General features: G+C 55.7%; 2 protein-coding genes across 2 annotated transcripts in view; one reads left to right on the top strand and one right to left on the bottom strand.

Moving 5' to 3' along the window:
* Window positions 1-27869, top strand: LOC107307445 (ATP-dependent chromatin remodeler CHD3-like). Its single transcript, XM_085534382.1, is given in 15 exon segments — window positions 1-344; window positions 13185-13303; window positions 14702-14875; window positions 15977-16101; window positions 18486-18724; window positions 19565-19695; window positions 20770-20905; window positions 22162-22224; window positions 23337-23515; window positions 24378-24564; window positions 24567-24610; window positions 26628-26825; window positions 27436-27502; window positions 27505-27649; window positions 27764-27869. Coding segments are annotated over 13 exon segments (1650 nt in total). The 5' UTR covers window positions 1-344; window positions 13185-13303; window positions 14702-14845.
* LOC146751505 (ATP-dependent chromatin remodeler CHD3-like) overlaps window positions 27866-27904 on the bottom strand; it is a gene marked incomplete at its 5' end in the record, with an annotated part of 36105 nt that continues 36066 nt past the window's right edge. The window contains 1 exon segment of the mRNA XM_085534381.1: window positions 27866-27904. Within this exon segment, the coding sequence (XP_085390507.1) occupies window positions 27866-27904 (39 nt within the window).

Raw genomic sequence — 27904 nt, 5'->3', positions numbered from 1 at the left:
TAGTTCTTCCTCCTCCTCCTCCCTCCGCCCCCCGCCCCGCCGCCATGGCGTCCCCGCTGCGGGAGGACGAGGAGGAGGAGGAGGAGATGGCGGGTTCCGAGGCGGAGGGTGAAGAAGGTTCCGAGGAGGAGGAAGAGGAGGAGGAGGAAGAAGACGACGACGACGACGAAGATCTCTACCCGCCGCCCCCCCCCCCCCCCACCACCTCATCCCCCCCACCCCCCCCCCCCCCGTCACTACCACCGCCAACACCGCCGCCCCCCCACCTCCGTTACCCCCCCCCCCACCGCCACCGCCGCCCCCCCCACTACCAGCTCCGGCTCCGGCCGCTACGGTGACGACAGGTAATGGACCCCCCCCCCCCCCCCCAATATAGAGATAAGGAAGTAATGGACCCCCCCATAGCGATAAGGAGCTAATGGACCCCCCCCCAAAACAATAAGGACCTAATGCCCCCCCCATAGCGATAAGGTGTTAATGGACCCCCCCCAAAAAACAATAAGGACCTAATGCCCCCCCCCATAGCGATAAGGACCTAATGGACGCCCCCCCCCAAAACAATAAGGACCTAATGCCCCCCCCCATAGCAGTAAGGAGCTAATGGACCTCCCCCCCCCCCCCAAAACAATAAGGACCTAATGCCCCCCCCATAGCGATAAGGACCTAATGGACCCCCCCCATAGCGATAAGGACCTAATGGACCCCCCCCATAGTGATAAGGACCTAATGGACCCCCCCCAAAAAACAATAAGGACCTAATGCCCCCCCCATATCGATAAGGAGTTAATGGACCCCCCTCCATAGCGATAAGGAGTTAATGGACCCCCCCCAAAAAACAATAAGGACCTAATGCCCCCCCATAGCGATAAGGACCTAATGGACCCCCCCCCCATTGCGATAAGGAGGTAATGGACCCCCCCATAGCGATAAGGACCTAATGGACCCCCCCCCCCAAAACAATAAGGACCTAATGCCCCCCCCCCCCCCCATAACAATAAGGACCTAATGTCCCGTCGTTCCCCCCACCCCAAAGTAATAAGGGACGGAGTTAATGCCCCCCCCCCCCAAAAAACAATAAGGACCTAATGCCCCCCCCATAGCGATAAGGAGCTAATGGGCCCCCCCCATAACAATAAGGAGCTAATGGACCCCCCCCATATTAATAAGGGACTGAACTAATGGACCCCCCCCATATAAATAAGGGACTGAGCCGGGATGGGGGGGGGGTTGTTATGGGGGGGGGGGGGGGCGGTGTTTGTAAACAACGGCAGCTCTCGTGGGGGGGGGGGGGGGCAGCGTGTGTTTGTTGTGGGGGGGGTCATTGCTTTCCTGGTGTTATTGTTATTCCTGGTGCTGCTTTATCTGCTTTATTACCCCAATTATGAGCCCCCCCCCTCAAATAATGCTCGGCGATGGGGGGGGGGGCACTGTGGAATGTTAACAACCCCCCCACCCCAATTTATGTGTGTTGGGGGGGTCGGGTTGAGGCTGTTATTGGAGACCCCCCCCAGTCTGTGTATGTTGGGGGGGGTTGGATTTGAGGCTGTTATTGGGGGGGGGGGGGGTCGGGTTTGAGGCTGTTATTGGAGACCCCCCCCCAGTCTGTGTATGTTGGGGGGGTTGGATTTGAGGCTGTTATTGGGGGGGGGGTCGGGTTTGAGGCTGTTATTGGAGACCCCCCCCCAGTCTGTGTATGTTGGGGGGGTTGGATTTGAGGCTGTTATTGGGGGGGGGGTCGGGTTTGAGGCTGTTATTGGAGACCCCCCCCCCCAATTTGTGTGTGTTGGGGGGGCTGGATTGGAGGCTTTTATTAGGGACCCCCCCCCAATTTGTGTGTGTTTCGGGGGGGGTCAGATTTGAGGCTGTTATTGGGGACCCCCCCCCCAGGCTGTTATTGGGACCCCCCCCCAATTTGTGTGTGTTGGGGGGGTCGGATTTGAGTCTGTATTGGGGGGGTTTGGGGGTCTGTATTGGGGGGGGGGGCACAGTGGAATGGCCCCCCCACCCCGTGTTTGTATGGGGGGGGGGGGTGTGAGGGTCTGTGTTTATTTGGGGGGGGGGGGGGCAGATATTAAATTATGTGTGAAGATTTTGGGGGGGGGAACCTTCACACCCCCCCCTTTACCTCCTCAGGGACCCCCCCTCACTGTGCCCCCCCCCCCATAATAACTGTGGTAGATTTAGGACTGTGCCCCCCCCCCCCCCAATTGCAATTCATGGCCCCCCCCCCCAAATAAAAGGCCAGATTAGGGACCCCCCCCATTACAACTCATGTCCCCCCCCCAAAAAAAAAAAAACCACCCCAAAAATGCAAGAATTTGGGTAAAACCGAGACCCCCCCCCCCCTCCCATAGGGCCTCATTGTAATCAATGCCCCCCCCCCCAATAAAAAACATAAACCCACCTCAGACAGCAGCTCCAATTTGGGGATGTTTCCCCTCATTTTATTTCCCCCTTCCATTTTCCGTCATTGCCACGTTTCATTTGACCCCAATTTTGCCTTAATTTTACCCATTTTTTGCTCCCATTTCCCCCCTCCCCCCCCCACCCCAAAGTGGAAAGAAAGAATCAGCCAAAAAAAAGGCAATTTTGGTTAAAAGCAAAAGGTGATTTTCACACTTATGGGGTTGGAAACACTTTTTCTGCTGTTTTTTCCCCCAAAACAGGGCTCCAAAACGGGCCCTTTTTTCTTCATCTCTTCTGTGGGGTTTTTGGGTTTAAACTTCGTCTTTTTGGGTATTTTTCTCTCAAAGAAAAAATAAAAAGGAAGGAAAAAGTTTCTTTTTGCCCAAAGTGACCCAAAATCCGGTGGGTTTTGCAATGTTAAAAGGGCACGTTTGGGAAGTGCTTCGAAATGGCTCCATTTGGGGCCTTTTTTACCCCAAAAAACATACTCAGAAATGGTTAAATTTAAGTGCAGAGAGCTGTTGGTTTGCCTCAGAAATGGGTAAATTGAGCCTTTTTTTACCCCAAAATACCCAGAAATTGGTGAATTGGGGTTTGAAGGCCTCGTTTTTCCACAGGGATACTCAGAAATGGGCAAGTTTGGGTTTTAAGGCCTTTTTTTACCCCAAAATACCCAGAAATGGGTCAGTTTGGGTTGGAGGGCCTCAATTTTCCACAGGGACGCTCAGAAATGGGCAAATTTGGGTTTTACGGCCTTTTTTTACTCCAAAATACCCAGAAATGGGTCAGTTTGGGTTTGAGGGCCTCAGTTTTCCACAGGAACACTCAGAAATGGGCAAATTTGAGTTTTAGGGCCTTTTTTTACCCCAAAATACCCAGAAATGGGTCAGTTTGGGTTGGAGGGCCTCAGTTTTCCACAGGAATACTCAGAAATGGGCAAGTTTGGGTTTTAAGGCCTTTTTTAACCCCTAAAATACCCAGAAATGGGTCAGTTTGGGTTTGAGGGCCTCAGTTTTCCACAGGGATACTCAGAAATGGGCAAGTTTGGGTTTTAAGGCCTTTTTTTACCCCAAAATACCCAGAAATGGGCAAATTGGGGTTTGAAGGCCTCATTTTTTCACAGGGACACTCAGAAATGGGCAAGTTTGGGTTTTAAGGCCTTTTTTTTACCCCAAAATACCCAGAAATGGGTCAGTTTGGGTTGGAGGGCCTCAGTTTTCCACAGGAATACTCAGAAATGGGCAAGTTTGGGTTTTAGGGTCTTTTTTTTACCCCAAAATACCCAGAAATGGGTCAGTTTGGGTTGGAGGGCCTCAGTTTTCCACAGGGATACTCAGAAATGGGCAAATTTGGGTTTTAGGGCCTTTTTTTACTCCAAAATACCCAGAAATGGGTCAGTTTGGGTTTGAGGGCCTCAGTTTTCTACAGGAACACTCAGAAATGGGCAAGTTTGGGTTTTAAGGCCTTTTTTTACCCCTAAAATACCCAGAAATGGGTCAGTTTGGGTTGGAGGGCCTCAGTTTTCCACAGGGATACTCAGAAATGGGCAAATTTGGGTTTTAAGGCCTTTTTTTACCCCTAAAATACCCAGAAATGGGTCAGTTTGGGTTTGAGGGCCTCAGTTTTCCACAGGAACACTCAGAAATGGGCAAATTTGGGTTTTAAGGCCTTTTTTTTACCCCAAAATACCCAGAAATGGGTCAGTTTGGGTTGGAGGGCCTCATTTTTCCACAGGAACACTCAGAAATGGGCAAGTTTGGGTTTTAAGGCCTTTTTTTACCCCAAAATACCCAGAAATTGGTGAATTGGGGTTTGAAGGCCTCATTTTTCCACAAGGATACTCAGAAATGGGCAAGTTTGGGTTTTAAGGCCTTTTTTTACCCCAAAATACCCAGAAATGGGTCAGTTTGGGTTTGAGGGCCTCAGTTTTCCACAGGGACACTCAGAAATGGGCAAGTTTGGGTTTTAAGGCCTTTTTTTACTCCAAAATACCCAGAAATGGGTCAGTTTGGGTTGGAGGGCCTCAGTTTTCCACAGGAATACTCAGAAATGGGCAAATTTGGGTTTCAAGGCCTTTTTTTTACCCCTGAAATACCCAGAAATGGGTCAGTTTGGGTTGGAGGGCCTCAGTTTTCCACAGGAACACTCAGAAATGGGCAAGTTTGGGTTTTAAGGCCTTTTTTTACCCCTAAAATACCCAGAAATGGGTCAGTTTGGGTTTGAGGGCCTCAGTTTTCCACAGGAATAGTCAGAAATGGGCAAGTTTGGGTTTTAGGGTCTTTTTTACCCATTTCTGGGTATTTTAGGGGTTAGTTTGGGTTTGAGGGCCTCAGTTTTCCACAGGAATAGTCAGAAACGGGGAAATTGGGCTTTAAGGGCATTTATTTACCCCAAAATACCCAGAAATGGGTCAATTCGTGTTTGAGGGCCTCATTTTTCCGCAGGGACACTCAGAAACAGGTAAATGTGGATTTTTAAGGCCTGTATTTTCCCAAAACACTCAGAAATGGGCAAATTTGGGCTGAAGGACCTCTGTTTTCCTTCAGAACACTCAGAAAGGGTTAAATTTGGGCTTTAGGGCCTCTGTTTCTCCACAGAAATGCTCAGAAATGGGCGAATTCACACTTAATGGCCTTTTTTCACTCCAAAACACTCTGAAATGGGTCAGTTTGGGTTTTAGGGCCTTTTTTTCCCCCCAAAACCCCTCAGAAATGGGTCTGTTTGGATTTTAGGGCCTCATTCTCCACAGGAAACCTCAGAAATGGGTCAGTTTGGGTTTTAGTGCCCTTTTTTTACCCCAAAATCACTCAGAAATGGGTCAGTTTGGCCTTAAGGGCCTCTGTTTCCCCCAGAATGCTTAGAATGGGTTAAATTTGGGCTTTGGGGCATCTTTTTCTTTCTCCAAAAACCCTCAGAAATGGATCTATTTGGTTTTCAGGGCCTTTTTACCCTAAAACCCCTCAGAAATGGGCCACTTTGGATTTTAGGCCCTTTTCTCCCCCCAAACCCATCAGCAATGGGTCAGTTTGGATGTTAGGCCCTTTTTTGCCCCCAAACACTTCAGAAATGGGTCAGTGTGCATGTTAGAGGTTTTTTTTTCATCAAAAACCCCTCAGAAATGGGTCAATTTGGATGTTAGGCCCCTTTTTCCCCCCAAAACCCCTCAGAAATGGGTCACTTTGGATGTTAGGCCCTTTTTTATTGCTAAACTCCTCAGAAATGGGTCAGTTTGGATTTTAAGGCCCTTTTTTGCCCCCAAACCCCTCAGCAATGGGTCAGTTTGGATGTTAGGCCCTTTTTTGCCCCCAAACACTTCAGAAATGGGTCAGTGTGCATATTAGATGGTTTTTTTTTCATCAAAAACCCCTCAGAAATGGGTCACTTTGGATGTTAGGCCCCTTTTCCCCCCAAAAACCTCTCAGAAATGGGTCACTTTGGATGTTAGGCCTTTTCACCCCAAAACCCCTCAGAAATGGGTCACTTTGGATATTAGGTCCCTTTTTTCTTGCTAAATTCCTCAGAAATGGGTCAATTTGGATTTTAGGCTCTCTTTTTCCCCCCAAACCCCTCAGCAATGGGTCAGTTTGGATGTTACTCCCTTTTTTCCCCATAAACCCCTCAGAAATGGGTCACTTTGGATTTTAGGGCCTTCTTTCCCTCCAGGCCCCTCAGCAATGGGTCAGTTTGGACATTAGGTCCCTTTTTTCTTGCTAAACTCCTCAGAAATGGGTCAATTTGGATTTTAGACTCTCTTTTTCCCCCCAAAACCCCTCAGCAATGGGTCAGTTTGGATATTAGGCCCTTTTTTTATTGCTTAAACTGCTCAGAAATGGGTCAATTTGAATTTTAGGCCCTTTTTTCCACCCCATAAATCCCTCAGAAATAGGTCAGTTTGGCTGTTTGGCCCTTTTTTACCCCAAAACCTCACAGAAATGGGTCAGTTTGGATGTTACTCCCGTTTTTCCCCATAAATCCCTCAGCAATGGGTCCATTTGTATATTAGGCCCCTTTTTACCCCCAAACCCCTCAGAAATGGGTCAGTTTGGATATTAGGCCCCTTTTTACCCCCAAAACCCCTCAGAAATGGGTCCATTTGGATTTTAGGCCCTTTTTGTCCCCCCCATCTGCCCTCATTGCCCCCAAACCCCCCATTCCCCCCCATTTTTCCCTCTCTCCCCACACCTTCCTTCAGCTTTTCTTCCCCAGCCCCAAATGCACCAATTTGATCCTTTTTCTCCCCAAAATCCCCCTGCCCCCCCCACTGTCCCATCCCTCCTTAGAGCAGAGTCTGTCCATCTGTCCTGTCCGGCCACTCAATTTGAGGTGAAACAGGCACTTTTCACAACTTTCCCGACCTCCTGCTCCGGCCGTTTTGCTTTTGCTTTCTTTTCTTTTTATTTTTTCACCGATTTTTGATGTTTTCGACCCGTTTTTAATCAGAGCAGGAAAAGAAAGAAGGGAGGGGGGGGGTTAAGGGAAGGGGGGGGAAGGGAAGACGGAACAAAGAGACGCGTGCTGTTCAATTTACCCAAAAACCTTACAAGAAAAAAAAAAACAACAAAAAAAAAGGCAGATTTGGGCAAAAAGCCAACGTGACATTCCTGAGCGCCGCGCTGGAGGCTCAACCCCAACAAAAACAGCCCCTAAATCCCCCCAAAATACCCCAAAATACCCCAAAAACGACCCTTCTTCTCTCATTCCCTTCCCCCCTCCTCCCCCCCCCTTCATTTCGTGGCGTCGTTGCCGTATTTTGCTGTTTTTTCCCCCATTTCGTTGCTCCGTTCACCTCTTTGTCTCAGCCCTTTTTTTTTTCCTCCATTTTCACCCTTTTCCTTCCCCCCTTTTTTGGGCTTTTTTCCCTCTTTTTACATCGTGTTTTTCAACCCCCCCCCCCATCCTCTCCCCCATGTTCCCCTTTGCTTTCACTTTTGCCCGATTTCCCCCTTTTTCCCCTCATTTTCTTGCCCTCCCCCTCGGGGGATTCCTTCAGGTGTGGGGAAAATCCGCCATGCAAAAAATAGTCATTAAAACAAAAACCCCAAAACAGCCCCAAAATGGCGGGGAAGTGGAAACGGGGGAGGGATGAGAGGAAAGGGGGGGGGGGGGGGCAGTGGAAAATGGGGAGGGAAAGAGAGATATTGGCCCCCCCCCCCCCCCCCAACATGGTGCTCTGTGATGTCCCGTTGTCTGAGCAGGGAAATGAGGGCAAAAAGTGCTAGTTTGGCCCTTTTCTGCCCCGTTTTGGCCCTTTCCTGCCCCGTTTTGGCCCTTTTCTGCCCCGTTTTGCCCTTTTTCTGCCCCGTTTTGCCCTTTTTCTGCCCCATTTTGGCCTTTTTCTGCCCCGTTTTGGCCTTTTTCTGCCCCGTTTTGGCCTTTTTCTGCCCCGTTTTGCCCTTTTCTGCCCCGTTTTGGCCCTTTTCTGCCCCGTTTTGGCCCTTTTCTGCCCCGTTTTGGCCCCTTTTCTGCCCCGTTTTGGCCCCTTTTCTGCCCCGTTTTGGCCCCTTTCCTGCCCCGTTTTGGCCCTTTTCTGCCCCGTTTTGGCCCCTTTTCTGCCCCGTTTTGGCCCTTTTCTGCCCCGTTTTGGCCCTTTTCCCCCACTCTGCCCTTTTTCTGCCCCATTTCCACCCCATTTTGCTCTTTTCTGCCCCATTTTGACCCTTTTTTATCCCTTTTCACCCCATTTTGCCCTTTTCCCACCTTTTTCTGCTCCTCTGTGCCCTTTTCCTGCCCTGTGGTGCCCTTTTCTGTTCCATTTTGGCCCTTTTCTGCCCCATTTTGCCCTTTGTGTGCCCTTTTTGCCCTCTGATGTGTCATTTTCCTGCCCCATTTTGCCCTTTTTCTTGTATTTTCCACCCCATTTTGTCCTTTTCCTGCCCAATTTTGGCCCTTTTTTCATCCTTCCCTCACTCAATTTTGCCCTTTTTTGGCCCATTTTGCCCTTTTTTGGCCCATTTTGCCCTTTTTTGGCCCATTTTGCCCTTTTTTGGCCCATTTTGCCCTATTTCTGCCCCTTTTCCTTTCTATCACATTCTTCTCCGACCCATTTTGCTCCTTTTTCCACCCCACTGTGTCATTTTCTGCCCCATTTCACCTTATTTTTTGCCCTTTTTCACCCATTTTTTCCTCTTTTCCCACCCTGGCGTCTCCTTTTCTGCCCCATTTTGATCCATTTTCATCCAATTAGTCCCATTTTCCACCCCAATTTTGCCCCTTTTCCACCCCAATTTTGCCCTTTTTCCACCCCAATTTTGCCCCTTTTCCACCCCAATTTTGCCCCTTTTCTACCCCAATTTTGCCCCTTTTCCACCCCAATTTTGCCCCTTTTCCACCCCGATTTTGCCCCTTTTCCACCCCAATTTTGCCCCTTTTCCACCCCAATTTTGCCCCTTTTCCACCCCAATTTTGCCCCTTTTCCACCCCAATTTTGCCCTTTTTCCACCCCAATTTTGCCCTTTTTCCACCCCAATTTTGCCCTTTTTCCCCCCCAATTTTGCCCTTTTTCCACCCCAATTTTGCCCCTTTTCCACCCCAATTTTGCCCTTTTTCCACACCATTTTTGCCCCTTTTTCCACACCATTTTTGCCCCTTTTTCCACCCCAATTTTGCCCCTTTTCCACCCCAATTTTGCCCCTTTTCCACCCCAATTTTGCCCCTTTTCCACCCCAATTTTGCCCCTTTTCCACCCCAATTTTGCCCCTTTTCCACCCCAATTTTGCCCCTTTTCCACCCCAATTTTGCCCCTTTTCCACCCCAATTTTGCCCTTTTTCCACCCCAATTTTGCCCTTTTTCCACCCCAATTTTGCCCTTTTTCCACCCCAATTTTGCCCTTTTTCCACCCCAATTTTGCCCTTTTTCCACCCCAATTTTGCCCTTTTTCCACCCCAATTTTGCCCTTTTTCCACCCCAATTTTGCCCTTTTCCACCCCAGTTTTGCCCTTTTTCCACCCTTTTGTCCCCAATCTGCCCTTCCTCCCCCCCCTCTGCTGTGACAGCTGCTGATTTTGGGTCAAAAAAAGGGGAAAACGTGTCTGTGCTCATTGTGGATGGGTGACGGAGGGGTCACTCATTGCTCCTCATCCCACTGTGGTTTTGGGGCAAAAAAGGGCAAAATGGGGTTTGTGGTGCTCCCCCAGCCCCACATTTTGGGGCAAAAACCCCTCAATGAGCCATTTCCATGGGGATTATGGGGCTGTATGAGCTTGGCTCGATCTCATCTGCTAATTGCTTAATGACTCGGAGCTGCTAACGAAGCTCCTGGGTCACTGCATCGCCAGAGAACCCAAAACAATGGGATTTCACCCCAAAACAATGGGATTTCATCCCAAAACAATGGGATTTCACCCCAAAACAAGGGGATTTCACCCCAAAACGATGGGATTTCACCCCAAAACGACGGGATTTCACCCCAAAACAATGAGATTTCACCCCAAACAATGGGATTTCACCTCAAAACAATGGGATTTCACCCCAAAACAATGAGATTTCACCCCAAAACGACGGGATTTCACCCCAAAACGATGGGATTTCACCCCAAAACAACGGGATTTCACCCCAAAACGATGGGATTTCACCCCAAAACGATGGGATTTCACCCCAAACAATGGGATTTCACCCCAAAACAACGGGATTTCACCCCAAAACAATGGGATTTCACCCCAAAACAATGAGATTTCACCCCAAAACAACGAGATTTCACCCCAAAACAATGGGATTTCACCCCAAAACAACGAGATTTCACCCCAAAACAATGGGATTTCACCCCAAAACAACGAGATTTCACCCCAAAACAACGAGATTTCACCCCAAAACAACGAGATTTCACCCCAAAACGATGGGATGTCACCCCAAAACAACGGGATTTAACCCCAAAACGATGGGATTTCACCCCAAAACAACGAGATTTCACCCCAAAACAATGGGATTTCACCCCAAAACAAGGGGATTTCACCCCAAAACAATGAGATTTCACCCCAAAACGACGGGATTTCACCCCAAAACGATGGGATTTCACCCCAAAACAATGGGATTTCACCCCAAAACAACGGGATTTCACCCCAAAACGATGGGATTTCACCCCAAAACGATGGGATTTCACCCCAAACAATGGGATTTCACCCCAAAACAACGGGATTTCACCCCAAAACAATGGGATTTCACCCCAAAACAATGAGATTTCACCCCAAAACAACGAGATTTCACCCCAAAACAATGGGATTTCACCCCAAAACAACGAGATTTCACCCCAAAACAATGGGATTTCACCCCAAAACAACGAGATTTCACCCCAAAACAACGAGATTTCACCCCAAAACAATGGGATTTCACCCCAAAACAACGGGATTTCACCCCAAAACAACGAGATTTCACCCCAAAACGATGGGATTTCACCCCAAAACAATGGGATTTCACCCCAAAACAACGGGATTTCACCCCAAACAATGGGATTTCACCCCAAAACAATGGGATTTCACCCCAAAACAACGAGATTTCACCCCAAAACAAGGGGATTTCACCCCAAAACAACGGGATTTCACCCCAAACAATGGGATTTCACCCCAAAACAACGGGATTTCACCCCAAAACAACGAGATTTCACCCCAAAACAAGGCTGGGATGTGGCACTGCTGGAGCCTGTGGCCCTTTTTGTGCTGATTTGGTGCCATTCGGGCACTTTTTGGTGCAGATTTGGTGCTTTTTGGTGCCATTTGGGCACTTTTTGGTGCAGTTTTGGTGCAGATTTGGTGCTTTTTGGTGCCATTCACGTATTTTTTTCATGGTATTTTGGTGTTTTTTGGTGCCATTTGGGCACTTTTTGGTGCAGATTTGGTGCTTTTTGGTGCCATTCAAGTATTTTTTTTCATGGCATTTTGGTGCTTTTTGATGCAATTTGGGCACTTTTTCTGCTATTTTGGTGCTTTTTGGTGGCTTTGGGGCAGTTTTGGTGCAGATTTGGTACTTTTTGGTGTCATTTGGGCACCTTTTAGTGCTGGTTTGGTGCTTTTTGGTGCCATTTGGGCAATTTTTCATGGTCTTTTGGTGCTTTTTGATGCTATTTGGGCCCTTTTTCTGCTATTTTGGTACTTTTTGGTGTCATTTGGGCACCTTTTAGTGCTGGTTTGGTGCCATTTGGGCACTTTTAATGTTGTTCTGGTACTTTTTGGTGCCATTTGGGCCCTTTTTATGCTGTTTTGATGCTTTTTGGTGCCATTTGGACATTTTTCATGGTATTTTGGTGCTTTTTGGTGCTATTCGAGCCCTTTTTATGCTGTTTTGGTGCAATTTGGGCACTTTTGGTGTTATTTTGGCCCTTTTTCATGGTATTTTGATGCTTTTAGTTGAAGCGCTGTGATTTTTCATGGTGGTTTACAGGTTTTTGGTGGGATTTTGGTCAATTTTTGGTGGGATTTTGGTCATTTTTAGTGGCATTTTGATGCTTTTTGGTGGCACTTGGGCACATTTTGGTGGCGTTTCGGTGCTTTCTTATGATCTTTTGCTGCTTTTTGGTGAGACATTGCTAATTTTTGGGGCTGTTTTAGTCATTTTTGGGGTCATTTGGTCAATTTGGGCCGGTGTTTTGGTGCTTTTTGGTGAAGCTGGGGTTCATTTTGGGGGCGTTTTGGTGCTTTTTGGTGCTGCTTTACCACTTTTCCCTGGGATTTCTGTCATCTTTGGTGCCATTTGGACGATTTTTGGTGGGATTTTGGTGCTTTTTAATGGTGTTTTGGTGACTTTTGTGGCGTTTTGGTGTTTTTTGGTGACGTTCTGTCAATCTTTGCTGAAGCTTTGGTGGCTTTTGGTGCCATCTGGCCACTTTCTGCTGCTGCTTTGGCCCTTTTTGGTGCCATCTCAGCACTTTTTGGCAGAGTTTTGGCACTTTTGGGTGAATTTTGGTGCCATGTGGGTCCATTTTGGTGGCGTTACGATGATTTTTGGTGGGGATCTGGCATTTTATTGTGGCATTTTGATGCTTTTTGCCATTATTTGTACCATTTTGGGGCTGTTTTGGTGCCGTTTTGCTGCTTTTCCACAAAGATTTGATGCCATTTGGTGCCATTCTGGTGGATTTTGGTGCCATTTGGTGCCATTCTGGCGGATTTTGGTGCCATTCTGGCGGATTTTGGTGCCATTCTGGCGGATTTTGGTGCCATTCTGGCGGATTTTGGTGCCATTCTGGCGGATTTTGGTGCCATTCTGGCGGATTTTGGTGCCATTCTGGTGGATTCTGGTGGATTTTGGTGCCATTTGGTGCCATTCTGGTGGATTTTGGTGCCATTTGGTGCCATTCTGGTGGATTTTGGTGCCATTCTGGCAGATTTTGGTGCAATTTAGTGCCATTCTGGCAGATTTTGGTGCCATTTAGTGCCATTCTGGTGGATTTTGGTGCAATTTAGTGCCATTCTGGTGGATTTTGGTGCCATTTGGTGCCATTTTTGGCCCAGTTTTGGCCATTTTGGATGATGTTTCACTCATTTTTGCTGCCATGAAACAAAGTGGCACCTTCAGCCTTCCTGCAAATGGGGGGAAATGGCCCAAAATGCCACTTTTCAGCTTCTTTTTGTCCCCCTTTGCAGTCAGTGCTTTCCTTTCTATACGTATTTGACCCTCAATCTGCTGTGTTTTCCCCTTTACCTTCACCAGAGGCTCCTTTTGGGTTAAGAAACGGCCTAAAAAGGAAAAGAAAAACCATCTCTGAGCCCTTTTTCCACCCTGAAAAGGGGCAAAGTGGGGGAAAAACTGCCTTTATCAGTGCCTATATCACATGTCTATGTCCCCATAGATGCTGATGAGGAGCTGCTGCGTGGCCTGGAGGGAGCTTTGGGGGTGAAGAAGAAGAAACGGGGACCAAGGAAGCAAAAGGAAAACAAGCCTGGAAAACCCCGGAAAAGGAAAAAATTGGTGGGTGACCCCCCCAAACCTGGGGATGGGGGCTGCCAACTCAATGGGGTGATGGGACGGCACTGCATCAGGGGTGGGGGGCTTGGGGTGACACGCGGGGGTCTTATGGTGGCATCTCAGGGGTCTGGGGGTGACAGAGGGGGTCTTATGGTGACATATGGGGGGCCTGGAGGTGACCAAGAGGGTCTTAGGGTGACACATGGGGGTCTGGGGGTGACACATGGGGGTCTGGGGGTGACATAGAGGATCCTTAGGGTGACGTGTGGGGGTCTTATGGTGGCATGTTAGGGTCTGGAGGTGACCAAGAGGGTCTTAGGGTGACATATGGGGGTCTTACAGTGGCATCTCAGGGTCTGGGGGTAATAGAGAGGGTCTTAGGGTGGCACATGGGGTCTCAGGATGACATGTTAAGGTCTGGGGGTGACACATGGGGGTCTTGGGGTAACACATGGGGGTCTGGGGGTGACCAAGAGGGTCTTAGGGTGACATATGGGGGTCTTGGTGTGACATAGAGGATCTTAGGGTGATGTGTGGGGGTCTTAGGGTGGCATGTTAGGGTCTGGGGGTGACCAAGAGGGTCTTAGGGTGACATATGGGGGTCTTACAGTGGCATCTCAGGGTTTGGGGGTGACACAGAGGGTCTTAGGGTGACACGTGGGGGTCTGGGGGTGACATAGAGGATCCTTAGGGTGACGTGTGGGGGTCTTATGGTGGCATGTTAGGGTCTGGGGGTGACAGAGAGGGTCTTAGGATGACACATTGGAGTCTTGGGATGACAGAGAGGGTCTTGGGGTGACACATGGGGGTACGGCTTGGGGTGGCACATGGGGGTCTTGGGGTGACACGTGGGGGTCTTGGGGTGATATATGGGGGTCTTGGGGTGACACATGGGGGTCTTAGGATGACACGTAGGGTCTTGGGGTGACACATGGGGGGTCTCAGGATGACATGTTAGGGTCTGGGGGTGACAGAGAGGGTCTTAGGGTGACACATGGGGGTCTTGGGGTGACACATAGGGGTCTTAGGGTGGCACATGGGGGTCTTGGGGAGATAAATGGGGTCTCAGATGGACATGTTAGGGTCTTGGGGTGACACATGGGGGTCTTGGGGTGACACATGGGGGTCTTGGGGTGATATATGGGGGTCTCAGGTTGACGTGTTAGGGTCTGGGGGTGACAGAGAGGGTCTTAGGGTGACACATAGGGGTCTTAGGGTGACACATGGGGGTCTTGGGGTGACACATTGGAGTCTTGGGGTGACAGATGGGATCTTGGGGTGGCAGATGGGGGTCTCAGTGTGTCATAAGGGGGTGACAGACGAGGCTGTGGGTCTCGATGTGACCTGGGGGTCTTTGTGGTGCCATAGACATGGGTTGGGGGGGGGTCTGTGCTGACGCAGGTGAGTGAGGATGAGTTCGAGTCGGAGCGCGACGAGTACAGGGAGAAATCAGAGAGCGGCGGCAGCGACTACGGCGGCGTGGCCAAAAAGAAGAGGAGGAAGCACAGGGAGAAGAAGGAGAAGAAAACCAAGAGGAGGAAAAAGATGGACGAGGAGGGGGGGCAGAAGGTGAAGGTACGGCCTGGGGGGGGTCCTGGTGCCTGTATTGGGGCTCATGGGGGTCCTGGTGCAGCTGGGGGTCCCCACACACCCGCTTTCACCTTCCTGACCCTGTATTGGGGCTCATTGGGGCTGAGGGGGGTCCTGGTGGAGCTGGGGGTCCCCACACACCCACCCTGACCTTGCTGTCCCCATGGGGGGGTCCTGGTGCCTATGGTGGGGGTCCAGGTGCATCTGGGGGTCCCTACACCCCCATCCTGACCTTCCTGACCCTATTGAGGGGGGTCTCTATGCCTGTATTGGGGCTCAGGGGGGTCCTGGTGCAGCTGGGGGTCCCCACACCCCCACCCTGACCTCGCTGTCCCCATGGGGGGGTCCTGGTGCCTATGGTGGGGGTCCTGGTGCATCTGAGGGTCCCCACACACCCACCCTGACCTTCCTGACCCTGTATTGGGGCTCATTGGGGGTCCTGGTGCAGTGGGGGTCCCCACACACCCACCCTGACCTTGCTGTCCCCATGGGGGGGTCCTGGTGCCTATGGTGGGGGTCCAGGTGCATCTGAGGGTCCCCACACACCCACCCTGACCTTGCTGTCCCCATGGGGGGGTCCCTATGCCTGTATTGGGGCTCTGGGGGGTCCTGGTGGAGCTGGGGGTCCCCACACCCCCACCCTGACCTCGCTGTCCCTATGGGGGGGTCCTGGTGCCTATGGTGGGGGGTCCTGGTGCATCTGGGGGTCCCCACACCCCCAACCTGACCTTGCTGTCCCCATGGGGGGGTCCCTATGCCTGTATTGGGGCTCAGGGGGGTCCTGGTGGAGCTGGGGGTCCCTACACCCCCACCCTGACCTCGCTGTCCCTATGGGGGGGTCCTGGTGCCTATGGTGGGGGGTCCTGGTGCATCTGAGGGTCCCCACACCCCCACCCTGACCTTGCTGTCCCTATGGGGGGTCCTGGTGCCTATGGTGGGGGGTCCTGGTGCATCTGGGGGTCCCCACACCCCCACCCTGACCTTGCTGTCCCTATGGGGGGTCCTGGTGCCTATGGTGGGGGGTCCTGGTGCATCTAAGGGTCCCCACACCCCCACCCTGACCTCGCTGTCCTTGTTCGGATGCAGCCAGTGGAGCAGAAGTCGTCGGCTCAGCTGCTGGGAGCCTGGGGGCTGGAGGACGTGGATCACATCTTCACCGAGGAGGACTATCACACACTCACCAACTACAAAGCATTCAGCCAGTTCATGAGGTCAGTGGGGGGGATGGGGGGCTGCTGAAGGCACCTAGGGGTGCTTTGGGGGTGTCTTGGGGTGCTCTGGGGTACATTGAGGGCAGCTGAAGGCACCTTGGGGTGCTTTGGGGTCACCTTGGGGTACATTGAGGGCTGCTGAAGGCACCTTGGGGTGCTTTGGGGGCTCAGTGGGACACTTTGGGGGTGCCTTGGGGTGCTCTGGGGTGCTTTGGGGTTCATTGAGGGCAGCTGAAGGCCTCTTGGAGTGCTCTGGGGTACGTTGATGGCAGCTGAAGGCCCCTTGGGGTGCTTTGGGGGTGCCTTGGGGTGCTCTAGGGTACATTGAGGGCAGCTGAAAGCCCCTTGGGGTGCTCTGGGGGCTCAGTGGGACACTTTGGGGGTGCCTTGGGGTACATTGATGGCAGCTGAAGGCCCCTTGGGGTGCTTTGGGCATACCTTTGGGTGCTTTGGGGTGCTTTGGGGGTGCCTTTGGGTACATTGAAGGCCTCTTGGGGTGCTTTGGGGGTACCTTGGGGTACATTGAGGGCAGCTGGAGGCTCCTTGGGGTGCTTTGGGGGCTCCTTGGGGTGCTCTGGGCATACATTTAGGTGCTTTGGGGGTGTCTTGGGGTACATTGAGGGCAGCTGGAGGCTCCTTGGGGTGCTTTGGGGGTGCCATGGGGTGCTCTGGGTGTACTTTGGGGTGCTCTGGGGTTGCCTTGGGGTTCATTGAGGGCAGCTGAAGGCACCTTGGGGTGCTTTGGGGGTGCCTTGGGGTACATTGAGGGCAGCTGGAGGCTCCTTGGGGTGCTTTGGGGGTACCTTGGTGTGCCTTGGGGGTACCATTGGGTGCTCTAGGCATACTTTGGGTTGCTTTGGGGGTGCTTTGGGGTACATTGAGGGCATTGGGGATGCCTTGGGGTACATTGAAGTCCTCTTGGGGTGCTTTGGGGATACCTTGGGGTGCTTTGGGGGTGCCTTGGGGTGCTCTGGGGTACATTGAGGGCATTGGGGGTGCCTTGGGGTACATTGAAGGCCTCTTGGGGTGCTTTGGGGATACCTTGGGGTGCTCTGGGTCCCCTTAGTGCTCCCTGGGTGCACCTTGGGATGCTGCAGGGCCCCCCAGGGGTCCTTTAGAATCCCATGGGTGGGCTGCAGGTCCTTTAGAATCCCCATGGGTGGGTTGCAGGTCCTTTAGAATCCTATGGGTGGGTTGCAGGCCCCCAGGGGTCCTTTAGAATCCTATGAGTGGGTTGCACGTCCTTTAGAATCCTATGGGTGGGCTGCAGGCCCCCAGGGGTCCTTCAGAATCCCCATAGGGTTGCATGGCCCCCAGGGGTCCTTTAGAATCCCCATAGGGTTGCAGGGCCCCCATGGGTCCTTTAGAATCCCCATAGGGTTGCATGGCCCCCAGGGGTCCTTCAGAATCCCCATAGGGTTGCAGGGCCCCAAGGGGTCCTTTAGAAGCCCCATGGATGGGTTGCAGGTCCTTTAGTCACCCCATGGGTGGGTTTCAGGCCCCCATGGGTCCTTTAGAATCCCCATTGGGTTGCATGGCCCCCATGGGTCCTTTAGAATCCCCATAGGGGGGCTGCAGGTCCTTTAGAATCCCCATAGGGTTGCAGGCCCCCATGGGTCCTTTAGAATCCTATGGGTGGGTTGCAGGGCCCCAGGGGTCCTTTAGGATCCCATGGGTGGGTTGCAGGTCCTTTAGAATCCCATGGGTGGGTTTCAGGGCCCCCATGGGTCCTTTAGAATCCCCATAGGGTTTCAGGCCCCCATGGGTCCTTTAGAATCCCCATAGGGTTGCAGGGCCCCCATGGGTCCTTCAGAATTCCCATAGGGTTGCATGGCCCCCAGGGGTCCTTCAGAATCCCCATAGGGTTGCAGGGCCCCCATGGGTCCTTCAGAATCCCCATAGGGTTTCAGGCCCCCATGGGTCCTTTAGAATCCCCATAGGGTTGCATGGCCCCCAGGGGTCCTTCAGAATCCCCATAGGGTTTCAGGCCCCCATGGGTCCTTCAGAATCCCCATAGGGTTGCATGGCCCCCAGGGGTCCTTTAGAATCCCCATAGGGTTGCAGGCCCCCCAGGGGTCCTTTAGAATCCCCATAGGGTTGCAGGGCCCCCATGGGTCCTTTAGAATCCCCATAGGGTTGCAGGCCCCCAGGGGTCCTTCAGAATCCCCATAGGGTTGCAGGGCCCCATGGGTCCTTCAGAATCCCCATAGGGGGGCTGCAGGTCCTTTAGAATCCCCATAGGGTTGCAGGGCCCCCAGGGGTCCTTTAGAAGCCCCATGGATGGGTTGCAGGTCCTTTAGTCGCCCCATGGGTGGGTTTCAGGCCCCCAGGGGTCCTTTAGGATCCCCATAGTGGGGTCCCATCCTCGCTGCCTCCCACCTTAGGCCGCTGATCGCCAAGAAGAACCCCAAGATCCCCATGTCCAAGATGATGACCATCCTGGGCGCCAAGTGGCGCGAGTTCAGCGCCAACAACCCCTTCAAAGGCTCCGCTGCCGCCGTGGCCGCCGCCGCCGCCGCCGCTGCCGCCGCTGTAGCCGAACAAGTGTCGGCCGCCGTCGCCGCCGTGGCCCCCGAGGCACCACCAGCACCATTGAGAAAGGCCAAGACCAAGGAGGGCAAAGGTGGGGGGCAGAGACCACCAAGGAGGGCAAAGGTGGGGGGCAGGGACCACCAAGGAGGGCAAAGGTGGGGGGCAGGGACCACCAAGGAGGGCAAAGGTGGGGGGCAGGGATCGCGTGAGACCCCATTGATGTGGGGTCAGGGTATACAGACCCCATGGGATCCCATTGATGTGGGGACACAGACCCCATGAGCTCCCATTGATGTGGGGACACAGACCCATGAGATCCCATTGATGTGGGGTCAGTGTGTACAGATCCCATTGATGTGGGGACACAGACCCCATGAGACCCCATTGATGTGGGGTCAGCATATACAGACCATGTGAGACCCCATTGATGTGGGGTCAGTGTGTACAGACCCCATGAGACCCCATTGATGTGGGGTCAGAGTATACAGACCCCATGAGACCCCATTGATGTGGGGTCAGTGTGTACAGACCCCATGGGATCCCATTGATGTGGGGTCAGAGTATACAGACCCCATGGGATCCCATTGATGTGGGGACACAGACCCCATGAGACCCCACTGATGTGGGGTCAGAGTATACAGACCCTGTGGGATCCCATTGATGTGGGGGCACAGACCCCATGAGACCCTATTGATGTGGGGTCAGAGTATACAGACCCCATGAGACCCCATTGATGTGGGGTCAGCATATACAGACCCCATGAGATCCCATTGATGTGGGGTCAGAGTATACAGACCCCGTGGGATCCCATTGATGTGGGGGCACAGACCCCATGAGACCCCATTGCTGTGGGGGCACAGACCCCATGAGATCCCATTGAGGTGAGGACCCCATGCACAGACCCCATAAGACCCCATTACTTTCCCCCCAGGTCCCGGCCATAAGAAGCGCAGTAAGAGCCCGCGGGTGCCGGAGCTGAAGAGGAAGATGAAGGGGAAGAAGATGGCGCCGCTCAAGATCAAACTGGGCGTCATCGGCGGCAAACGCAAGAAGAGCAGCTCGGTGAGGAGCCCCCCATTGCCCCCATATCCCCATTGCCCCCATATCCCCTTGTCCCCATATCCCCCTGTCCTTGTGTCCCCCTGTCCTTGTGTCCCCCTGTCCTTGTGTCCCCCTGTCCCCATATCCCCTTGTCCCCATATCCCCTTGTCCCCATATCCCCTTGTCCCCATATCCCCCTGTCCTTGTGTCCCCTTGTCCCCATATCCCCTTGTCCCCATATCCCCTTGTCCCCATATCCCCCTGTCCCCATATCCCCCTGTCCTTGTGTCCCCCTTGTCCCCATATCCCCCTGTCCTTGTGTCCCCCTTGTCCCCATATCCCCCTGTCCCCATATCCCCCTGTCCTTGTGTCCCCCTTGTCCCCATATCCCCCTGTCCCCATATCCCCCTGTCCTGGTGTCCCCCTGTCCCCATATCCCCCTGTCCTTGTGTCCCCATATCCCCCTGTCCCCATATCCCCCTGCCCTTGTGTCCCCCTGCCCTTGTGTCCCCCTGCCCTTGTGTCCCCCTGTCCCCATATCCCCCTGTCCCCATATCCCCCTGTCCTTGTGTCCCCTTGTCCCCATATCCCCCTGTCCTTGTGTCCCCTTGTCCCCATATCCCCCTGTCCTTGTGTCCCCTTGTCCCCATATCCCCTTGTCCCCGTATCCCCCTGTCCCCATATTCCCCTGTCCTTGTGTCCCCATGTCCCCATATCCCCTTGTCCCCATATCCCCCTGTCCTTGTGTCCCCTTGTCCCCATATCCCCCTGTCCCCATATCCCCCCATCCTTGTGTCCCCATGTCCCCATATCCCCCTGTCCTTGTGTCCCCATGTCCCCATATCCCCCTGTCCTTGTGTCCCCTTGTCCCCATATCCCCATGTCCCCATATCCCCCTGTCCCCGTATCCTCTCATCCCCATGTCCCCCTGTATCCCCATATCCCCTGCTCCCCGTGTCCCCCCATATCCCCTCATCCCCGTGTCTTTTCATCCCCATATCCCCCTGTATCCCCATATCCCCCTGTATCCCCTCATCCCTATCCCCCCCCATCCCATCCCCCCTGACCCCCCCCCAATCCCACCCCCTACCACAGAGTGATGACGCTGCTGAGGCTGAGGAGGAGTCAGACGCCGAGAGCTCCAGCGTCCACAGCGCGTCCGCCCGCTCCGACCCGTCGGGCCGCATCAAGAAACTGAAACGGGGCCGGCCTGGGCGTAAGAAGAAGAAGGGTGAGACCCCCACCCCCAGAGACCCCCACCCCAGAGACCCCAACCCCAGAGACTCCCAACCCCAGAGACCCCCACCCCCAGAGACCCCCACCCCCAGAGACCCCCACCCAGAGACCCCACCCCAGAGACCATCACCCCCAGAGACCCCACCCCCAGAGACCCCACCCCCAGAGACCCCCACCCCCAGAGACCCCCACCCCCAGAGACCCCCACCCAGAGACCCCCACCCCCAGAGACCCCCACCCCCAGAGACCCCCACCCCCAGAGACCCCCCCCCCAGAGACCCCCCCCCCCAGAGACCCCCCCCCCCAGAGACCCCCCCCCCCAGAGACCCCCCCCCCCAGAGACCCCACCCCCAGGGACCCCCACCCCCAGAGACCCCCCACCCCCAGAGACCCCCACCCCCAGAGACCCCCACCCCCAGAGACCCCCACCCCAGAGACCCCCACCCCCAGAGACCCCCACCCCAGAGACCCCCACCCCAGAGACCCCCACCCCCAGAGACCCCACCCCAGAGACCCCCCTCCCCAGAGACCCCACCCCCAGAGACCCCACCCCCAGAGACCCCCCACCCCCAGAGACCCCCACCCCCAGAGACCCCCCCCCCAGAGACCCCCACCCCCAGAGACCCCCACCCCCAGAGACCCCACCCCCAGAGACCCCCACCCCCAGAGACCCCCACCCCCAGAGACCCCCACCCCCAGAGACCCCACCCCAGAGACCCCCACCCCCAGAGACCCCACCCCCAGAGACCCCCACCCCAGAGACCCCCACCCCCAGAGACCCCCCTCCTTGGGGTTTTCTATGTCCCCCCATGTTGGGGTCCTCGCTGTCCCCCATGTTGGGGTCCTCACTGCCCCCCTCCTTGGGGTCCTCGCTTTCCCCCCTGCTTGGGGTCCTCCCTGTCCCCCTCCTTGGGGTCCTCTATGTCCCCCCATCTTTGGGTCCTCGCTGTCCCCCATGTTGGGGTCCTCGCTGTCCCCCCACCTTGGGGTCCTCCCTGTCCCCCTCCTTGGGGTTTTCTATGCCCCCCCATCTTTGGGTCCTTGCTGTCCCCCCTCCTTGGGGTCCTTGCTGTCCCCCTCCTTGGGGTCCTCTATGTCCCCCCTCCTTGGGGTCCTCACAGTCCCCCCATCTTTGGGTCCTCACCATCCCCCTCCTTGGGGGTCCCCCCTCCTTGGGGTCCTCGCTGTCCCCCTCCTTGTGGGTCCCCCCTCCTTGGGGTCCTCAGCTCAGGTCTCCATCTCTCCTCGCAGTTCCCTGCACTGTCCTCAATAGAGATCGTGGTCCTGCTGGGGCGGCTGCTGTGCCCGGACATGGTGAGCACCCCCTGGGGGTCCCCAAACCCAATGTCACCTCCCTGCTTTGTCCCCCCTTCTCCATCCCCCCCCATTGTGGTGTTACTTGCAATCCTGGCTTAGATCAGGGGCAGACCCCTGGGGGGGGGGTCTGTGCCCTCTGGCCTAGTCCCAGGCTGTCCCCATGTCCCCCTGTGTCCTTATGTCCCCACCCATCCCCATGTCCCCCTCCTCTCCTCATCACCCCCCATCCCCACATCCCCCCTCCTGTCCCCATATCCCCCTCCTGTCCCCATCACCCCCCATCCCCATGTCCCCCCCTGTCCCTATAGCCCCCATCCCCATATCCCCCCCAGTCCCTATAGCCCCCCATCCCCATATCCCCCTCCTGTCCCCATGTCCCCCTTCTCATTACCCCCCATCCCCATATCCCCCTCCTGTCCCCATGTCCCCCTTCTCATTACCCCCCATCCCCATGTCCCTATCCTGACCCCATCACCCCCCATCCCCATGTCCCCCCTGTCCCCATCACCCCCCATCCCCATATCCCCCCCGTCCCTATAGCCCCCCATCCCCATATCCCCCTCCTGTCCCCATCACCCCCCATCCCCATATCCCCCCCGTCCCTATAGCCCCCTCATCCCCATGTCCCCCCCCGTCCCTATAGCCCCCCATCCCCATATCCCCCTCCTGTCCCCATGTCCCCCTTCTCTCCTCATTACCCCCCATCCCCATATCCCCCTCCCATCCCCATATCCCCCTCTTGTCCCCATCCTTCCTGTCCCCATGTCCCCCTTCTCATTAGCCCCCATCCCCATGTCCCCCTCCTGTCCCCATGTCCCCCTCCTGTCCTCATCACCTCCATCCTCATGTCCCCCCCCGTCCCTATAGCCCCCCATCCCCATATCCCCCCCGTCCCTATAGCCCCCATCCCCATATCCCCCTCCTGTCCCCATGTCCCCCCTCTCCTCATTATCCCCCCCATATCCCCCTCCCATCCCCATGTCCCCCTCCTCTCCTCATCACCCCCCACATCCCCCTCCTGTCCCCACATCCCCCTGCTGTCCCCATTGCCCCCCGATATCCCCCCACCCCCATGGCCGCAGTGTCAGCGCTCATTGCTCTCTATACAGGACCAGGTCCGGAGGAGGACGGTGATGGCTACGAGACGGACCACCAGGATTACTGCGAGGTGTGTCAGCAGGGGGGGGAGATCATCCTGTGCGACACGTGCCCCCGCGCCTACCACCTCGTCTGCCTCGACCCCGAGCTCGACCGCGCGCCCGAGGGGCGATGGAGCTGCCCCCACTGTGTAGGTGGAGGCATGGGGGGGGTTGAGGACACTTAGGGGGGTCCCTGAGGAGGTTTGAGGGTCCTGGGGGGAGTTTGGGGGTCCCTGGGGGGGTCTCTCCATTGACTTGGGGGGGGTTGGGGTCCCTGGGGGTTGTTGGGGGGTGTCTAGGGGGACATTGGGAGGGTCCCTGAGGAGGTTTGAGGGTCTTGGGGGGAGTTTGGGGGTCCCTGAGGGGGTCTCTCTATTGACTTGGGGGGGGTTGGGGTCCCTGGGGGCTTCTGGGGGGTGTCTAGGGGGACATTGGGAGTGTTTGAGGACACTTAGGGGGGTCCCTGAGGAGGTTTGAAGTTCCTGGGGGGAGTTTTGGGGTCCCTGAGGGGGTCTCTCCATTGACTGGGGGGAATTGGGGGTCCCTGAGGGGGTCTCTCCATTGACTGGGGGCGTTTGGGGTCCCTGGGGGTGTCCAGGGTGAATCTGGGTGTATTTGAGGACACTGGGGGGTCCCTAAGGAGGTTTTGAGGGTCCATAAGGGGGTCCCGAGGGGGAAGTTTGAGTTTTATGATTCCCAGGATGGGGGCTGAAATGGGTTTGGGGTCTTTAAGAGGGTTTTGGGGTCCCTGGGGGGGTTTTGGGATTTCTATGGTGGGGGCTGGGATGGGTTTGGGGTCCTTTGGGGGGTTTTTGCATTCCTAGGGCAGGGCTGGGATGGATTTTGGGGTCCTTATGAGGGTTTTGTGGTCCCTGAGGGGGTTTTGGGATCCCTATGGTGGGGGCTGGGATGGGTTTGGGGTCCCTGGGGGTGCCCCCAAGAGGCTTTTGGGCCCCTTGAGAAGGCCATGGGGACCCCTGCCCCCCACCCTGACCCCCCCCGTGCCCCCAGGAGAAGGAGGGGGTGCAGTGGGAGGCGAAGGAGGAGGAGGAGGAGTACGAGGAGGAGCTGGAGGAGGAAGGTGAGAAGGAGGAGGAGGACGATCACATGGAGTACTGCCGCGTGTGCAAGGACGGCGGGGAGCTGCTCTGCTGCGACGCCTGCATCTCCTCATACCACATCCACTGCCTCAACCCCCCCTGCCTGAGGTCCCCAACGGGGAATGGCTCTGCCCCAGATGCACCGTGAGATGGGGGGGGAAATGGGGGGTGGGAGTGTGGGGGGATGGGGATGGGGTGGGATAGGAGTGGGGACAGGGATGGGACAGGGATGGGAGTAGGGACAGGGATGGGGATGGGATAGGAGTGGGGACAGGGATGGGGATGGAGATGGGATAGGAGTGGGGACAGGGATGGAGATGGGACAGGGATGGGGGTGGGATAGGAGTAGGGACAGGATAGGGATGGGAATGGGACAGGGATGGGGATGGGGTGGGATAGAAGTGGGGACAGGGATGGGGATGGGACAGGGATGGAGATGGGACAGGAGTGGGAACAGGGATGGGGATGGGATAGAGTGGGGATGGGACAGAAAATGGGGATGGGGGTGAGATAGGAGTGGGGACAGGGATGGGACAGGGACATGGATGGAGATGGGACAGGAGTGGGGACAGGGATGGGATAAGAGTGGGGATGGGGATGGGATAGAAGTGGGACAGGGATGAGGATGGGATAGGAGTAGGGACATGGATGGGGATGGGATAAGAGTAGGGACATGGATGGGGATGGGATAGGAGTGGGGACAGGGATGGGATAGGAATGGAGACAGGGATGGGATAGGAATGGAGACAGGGATGGGACAGGGATGGGGATGGGGTGAGATAGAAGTGGGGACAGGGATGGGGATGGGATAGGAGTGGGGATGGGGGTGAGATAGGAGTGGGGATAGGAATGGGATAGGAATGGAGACAGGGATGGGACAGGGATGGGGATGGGGTTTGGACAGGAGTGGGGACAGGGATGGGGTAAGAATGGGGATGGGATAGAAGTGGGGATGGGGATGGATAGGAGTGGGGACATGGATGGGGGTGGGATAGGAATGGGGACAGGGGATGGGTTGGGGATGGGATAGGAGTGGGGACAGGGATGGGATAGGGACATGGATGGGGATTGGACAGGAGTGGGGACAGGGATGGGATAAGAGTGGGGATGGGATGGGATAGAAGTGGGGACAGGGATGGGGATGGGATAGGAATGGAGACGGGGATGGGACAGGGATGGGGATGGGACAGGAGTGGGGACAGGGATGGGATAGGAATGGGGATGGGATGGGATAGAAGTGGGGACAGGGATGGGACATGGATGGGGATGGGGTGAGATAGGAGTGGGGACAGGGATGGGGACGGGGATGGGGATGGGATAGGAGTGGGGACAGGGATGGGATAGGAATGGAGATGGGGATGGGGACAGGGATGGGGATGGGGTGAGATAGAAGTGGGGACAGGGATGGGGATGGGATAGAAGTGGGGATGGGGGTGAGATAGGAGTGGGGACAGGGATGGGACAGAGACATGGTTGGGATGGGACAGGAATGGACAGGGATGGGGATGGGATAGGAGTGGGGACAGGGATGGGGACATGGATGAGGACAAGGATGTGGATGGGGCAAAGATAAAGGTGGGGGTGGGATGTGGATGGGGAAGGATGGGGACAGGGACGTGGATGGGGATGTGGGTGGTGATGGGGATGGGATGAAGACGTGGATGGGGATGGGGACATGGATGGGGATGTGGATGGGTTAGGACAGGATCGGGATGGGGACATGGATGGGACATGGAAAGGGTTGGGGACACAGGTAGGAAGGGGTGGTAAGGGAATAGGGACATGGATGGGGGGGGATAGGTAGAATGGGGGACATGGCTGGGGTGGGATGGGGGTATGGATGGGGTGGGATGGGGGGGATGGGGATATGGGTGGGGGGATATGGCTGGGGTGGGATGGGGATATGGATGGGGTGGGATGGGGGGGGTGAGGATATGGGTGGGGGGATGGGGATATGGATGGGGGGGATATGGCTGGGGTGGGATGGGATATGGATGGGGGGTTAGGGGGGATGGGGATATGGCTGGGGTGGGATGGGGATATGGCTGGGGTGGGATGGGGGGGATGAGGATATGGGTGGGTGGGATGGGGTCATGGCTGTGGTGGGACATGGGCTGTGTCTGTCCCCACACGGAGGGTCCCCACCCCCCTGTCCCCGCAGTGCCCGGTACTGAAGGGCCGCGTGCAGAAGATCCTGTACTGGCGGTGGGGGGAGCCGCCCCCCCCGTGGCCGTGCCTCCCCCCGAGGGACCCCCCGAGGGTCCCCCCCAAAGTGCTGCAGGGCCGATCCGAGAGGGAGTTCTTCGTCAAGTGGGTGGGACTGTCCTACTGGCACTGCTCGTGGATCAAGGAGCTGCAGGTATTGGGGGCAGGGGGGAAAGGGCAGGAGGGAGGGGGGCATAAAGGGCAGGAGGGAGGGGGGCAGCAATGGGACATGGCCTGGGGGGTTGGGGATGGGGATGGGACATGGGATGGGGATGGTGGTGGGACATGGCCTGGGGGGTTGGGGACACTCCTATGACCAATGTTGGGGGTCTTTGGGATGTCCCTGTGACCAACCTGGGGTCAGGGCCCCCCCGTGCCCACCTGGGGGTATTCAGGGGGAGGGGACTCTGCTATCCCCAACCTGGGGGGGGCTCAGGACAGGGGCTGCCCCTGTGACCAACATGGGGGGACTCAGGGGTGCCCCAATGCCCACCTTGGGGTCTCGGCCACCCTTGTGCCCACCCTGGGGGTCCTCAGGGGTAGGGGACACCCTTGACACCAGCCTGGGGTCAGGGCCACCCCTTTGCCCACCCTTTGGGGGGGGCTCAGGGATAGGGGACACCCCTACACCCGCACTAGGGGGTTCTCAGGGACCTGGGGGGGACATGGCACAGGGGTCACCCCCTGTACCCACCTGGGGGGGGGTGGGACCACCCAGAGCCCCCCCCCCCCACTCACATTCTGTTCCCCCCCTCCTTCCTCAGCTGGAGATCTTCCACCTGGTGATGTACCGCAACTACCAGCGCAAGAACGACATGGACGAGCCCCCCCCCTGGATTACGGCTCCGGGGACGATGACACCAAGAGCGACAAGAGGGGGCACAGCCAGGACCCCCTGTACGGCGGCATGGAGGAGCGCTTCTACCGCTACGGCATCAAACCCGAGTGGATGACGGTGCATCGCATCATCAACCACAGGTGGGGGCACACACGGGTGACCCTGTGTCCCTATGTGTCCCCCAGCACCTATGGGTGTCCCTGGGGGACCCCTAGCACCTATGGGTGTCCCCTATGTCCTTATGTGTCCCCCAGCACCTATGGGTGTCCTCTGCATCGCTGGGGGACCCCCAGCACCCACGGGTGGCCCCTGTGTCCCGATGTGTCCCCCAGCACCTATGGGTGTCCCCTCTGTCCCTAGGGGACCCCCAGCACCCACGGGTGGCCACTGTGTCC

The sequence above is a fragment of the Coturnix japonica genome, unplaced genomic scaffold (assembly GCF_054131305.1).
Source record: "Coturnix japonica strain WE unplaced genomic scaffold, WE-NBRP24 Scf082, whole genome shotgun sequence".
NCBI classification, from domain to species: domain Eukaryota; kingdom Metazoa; phylum Chordata; class Aves; order Galliformes; family Phasianidae; genus Coturnix; species Coturnix japonica.
Note: the sequence above shows the minus strand (reverse complement) of the source record. Positions and strands in the feature narration are given on the sequence as shown.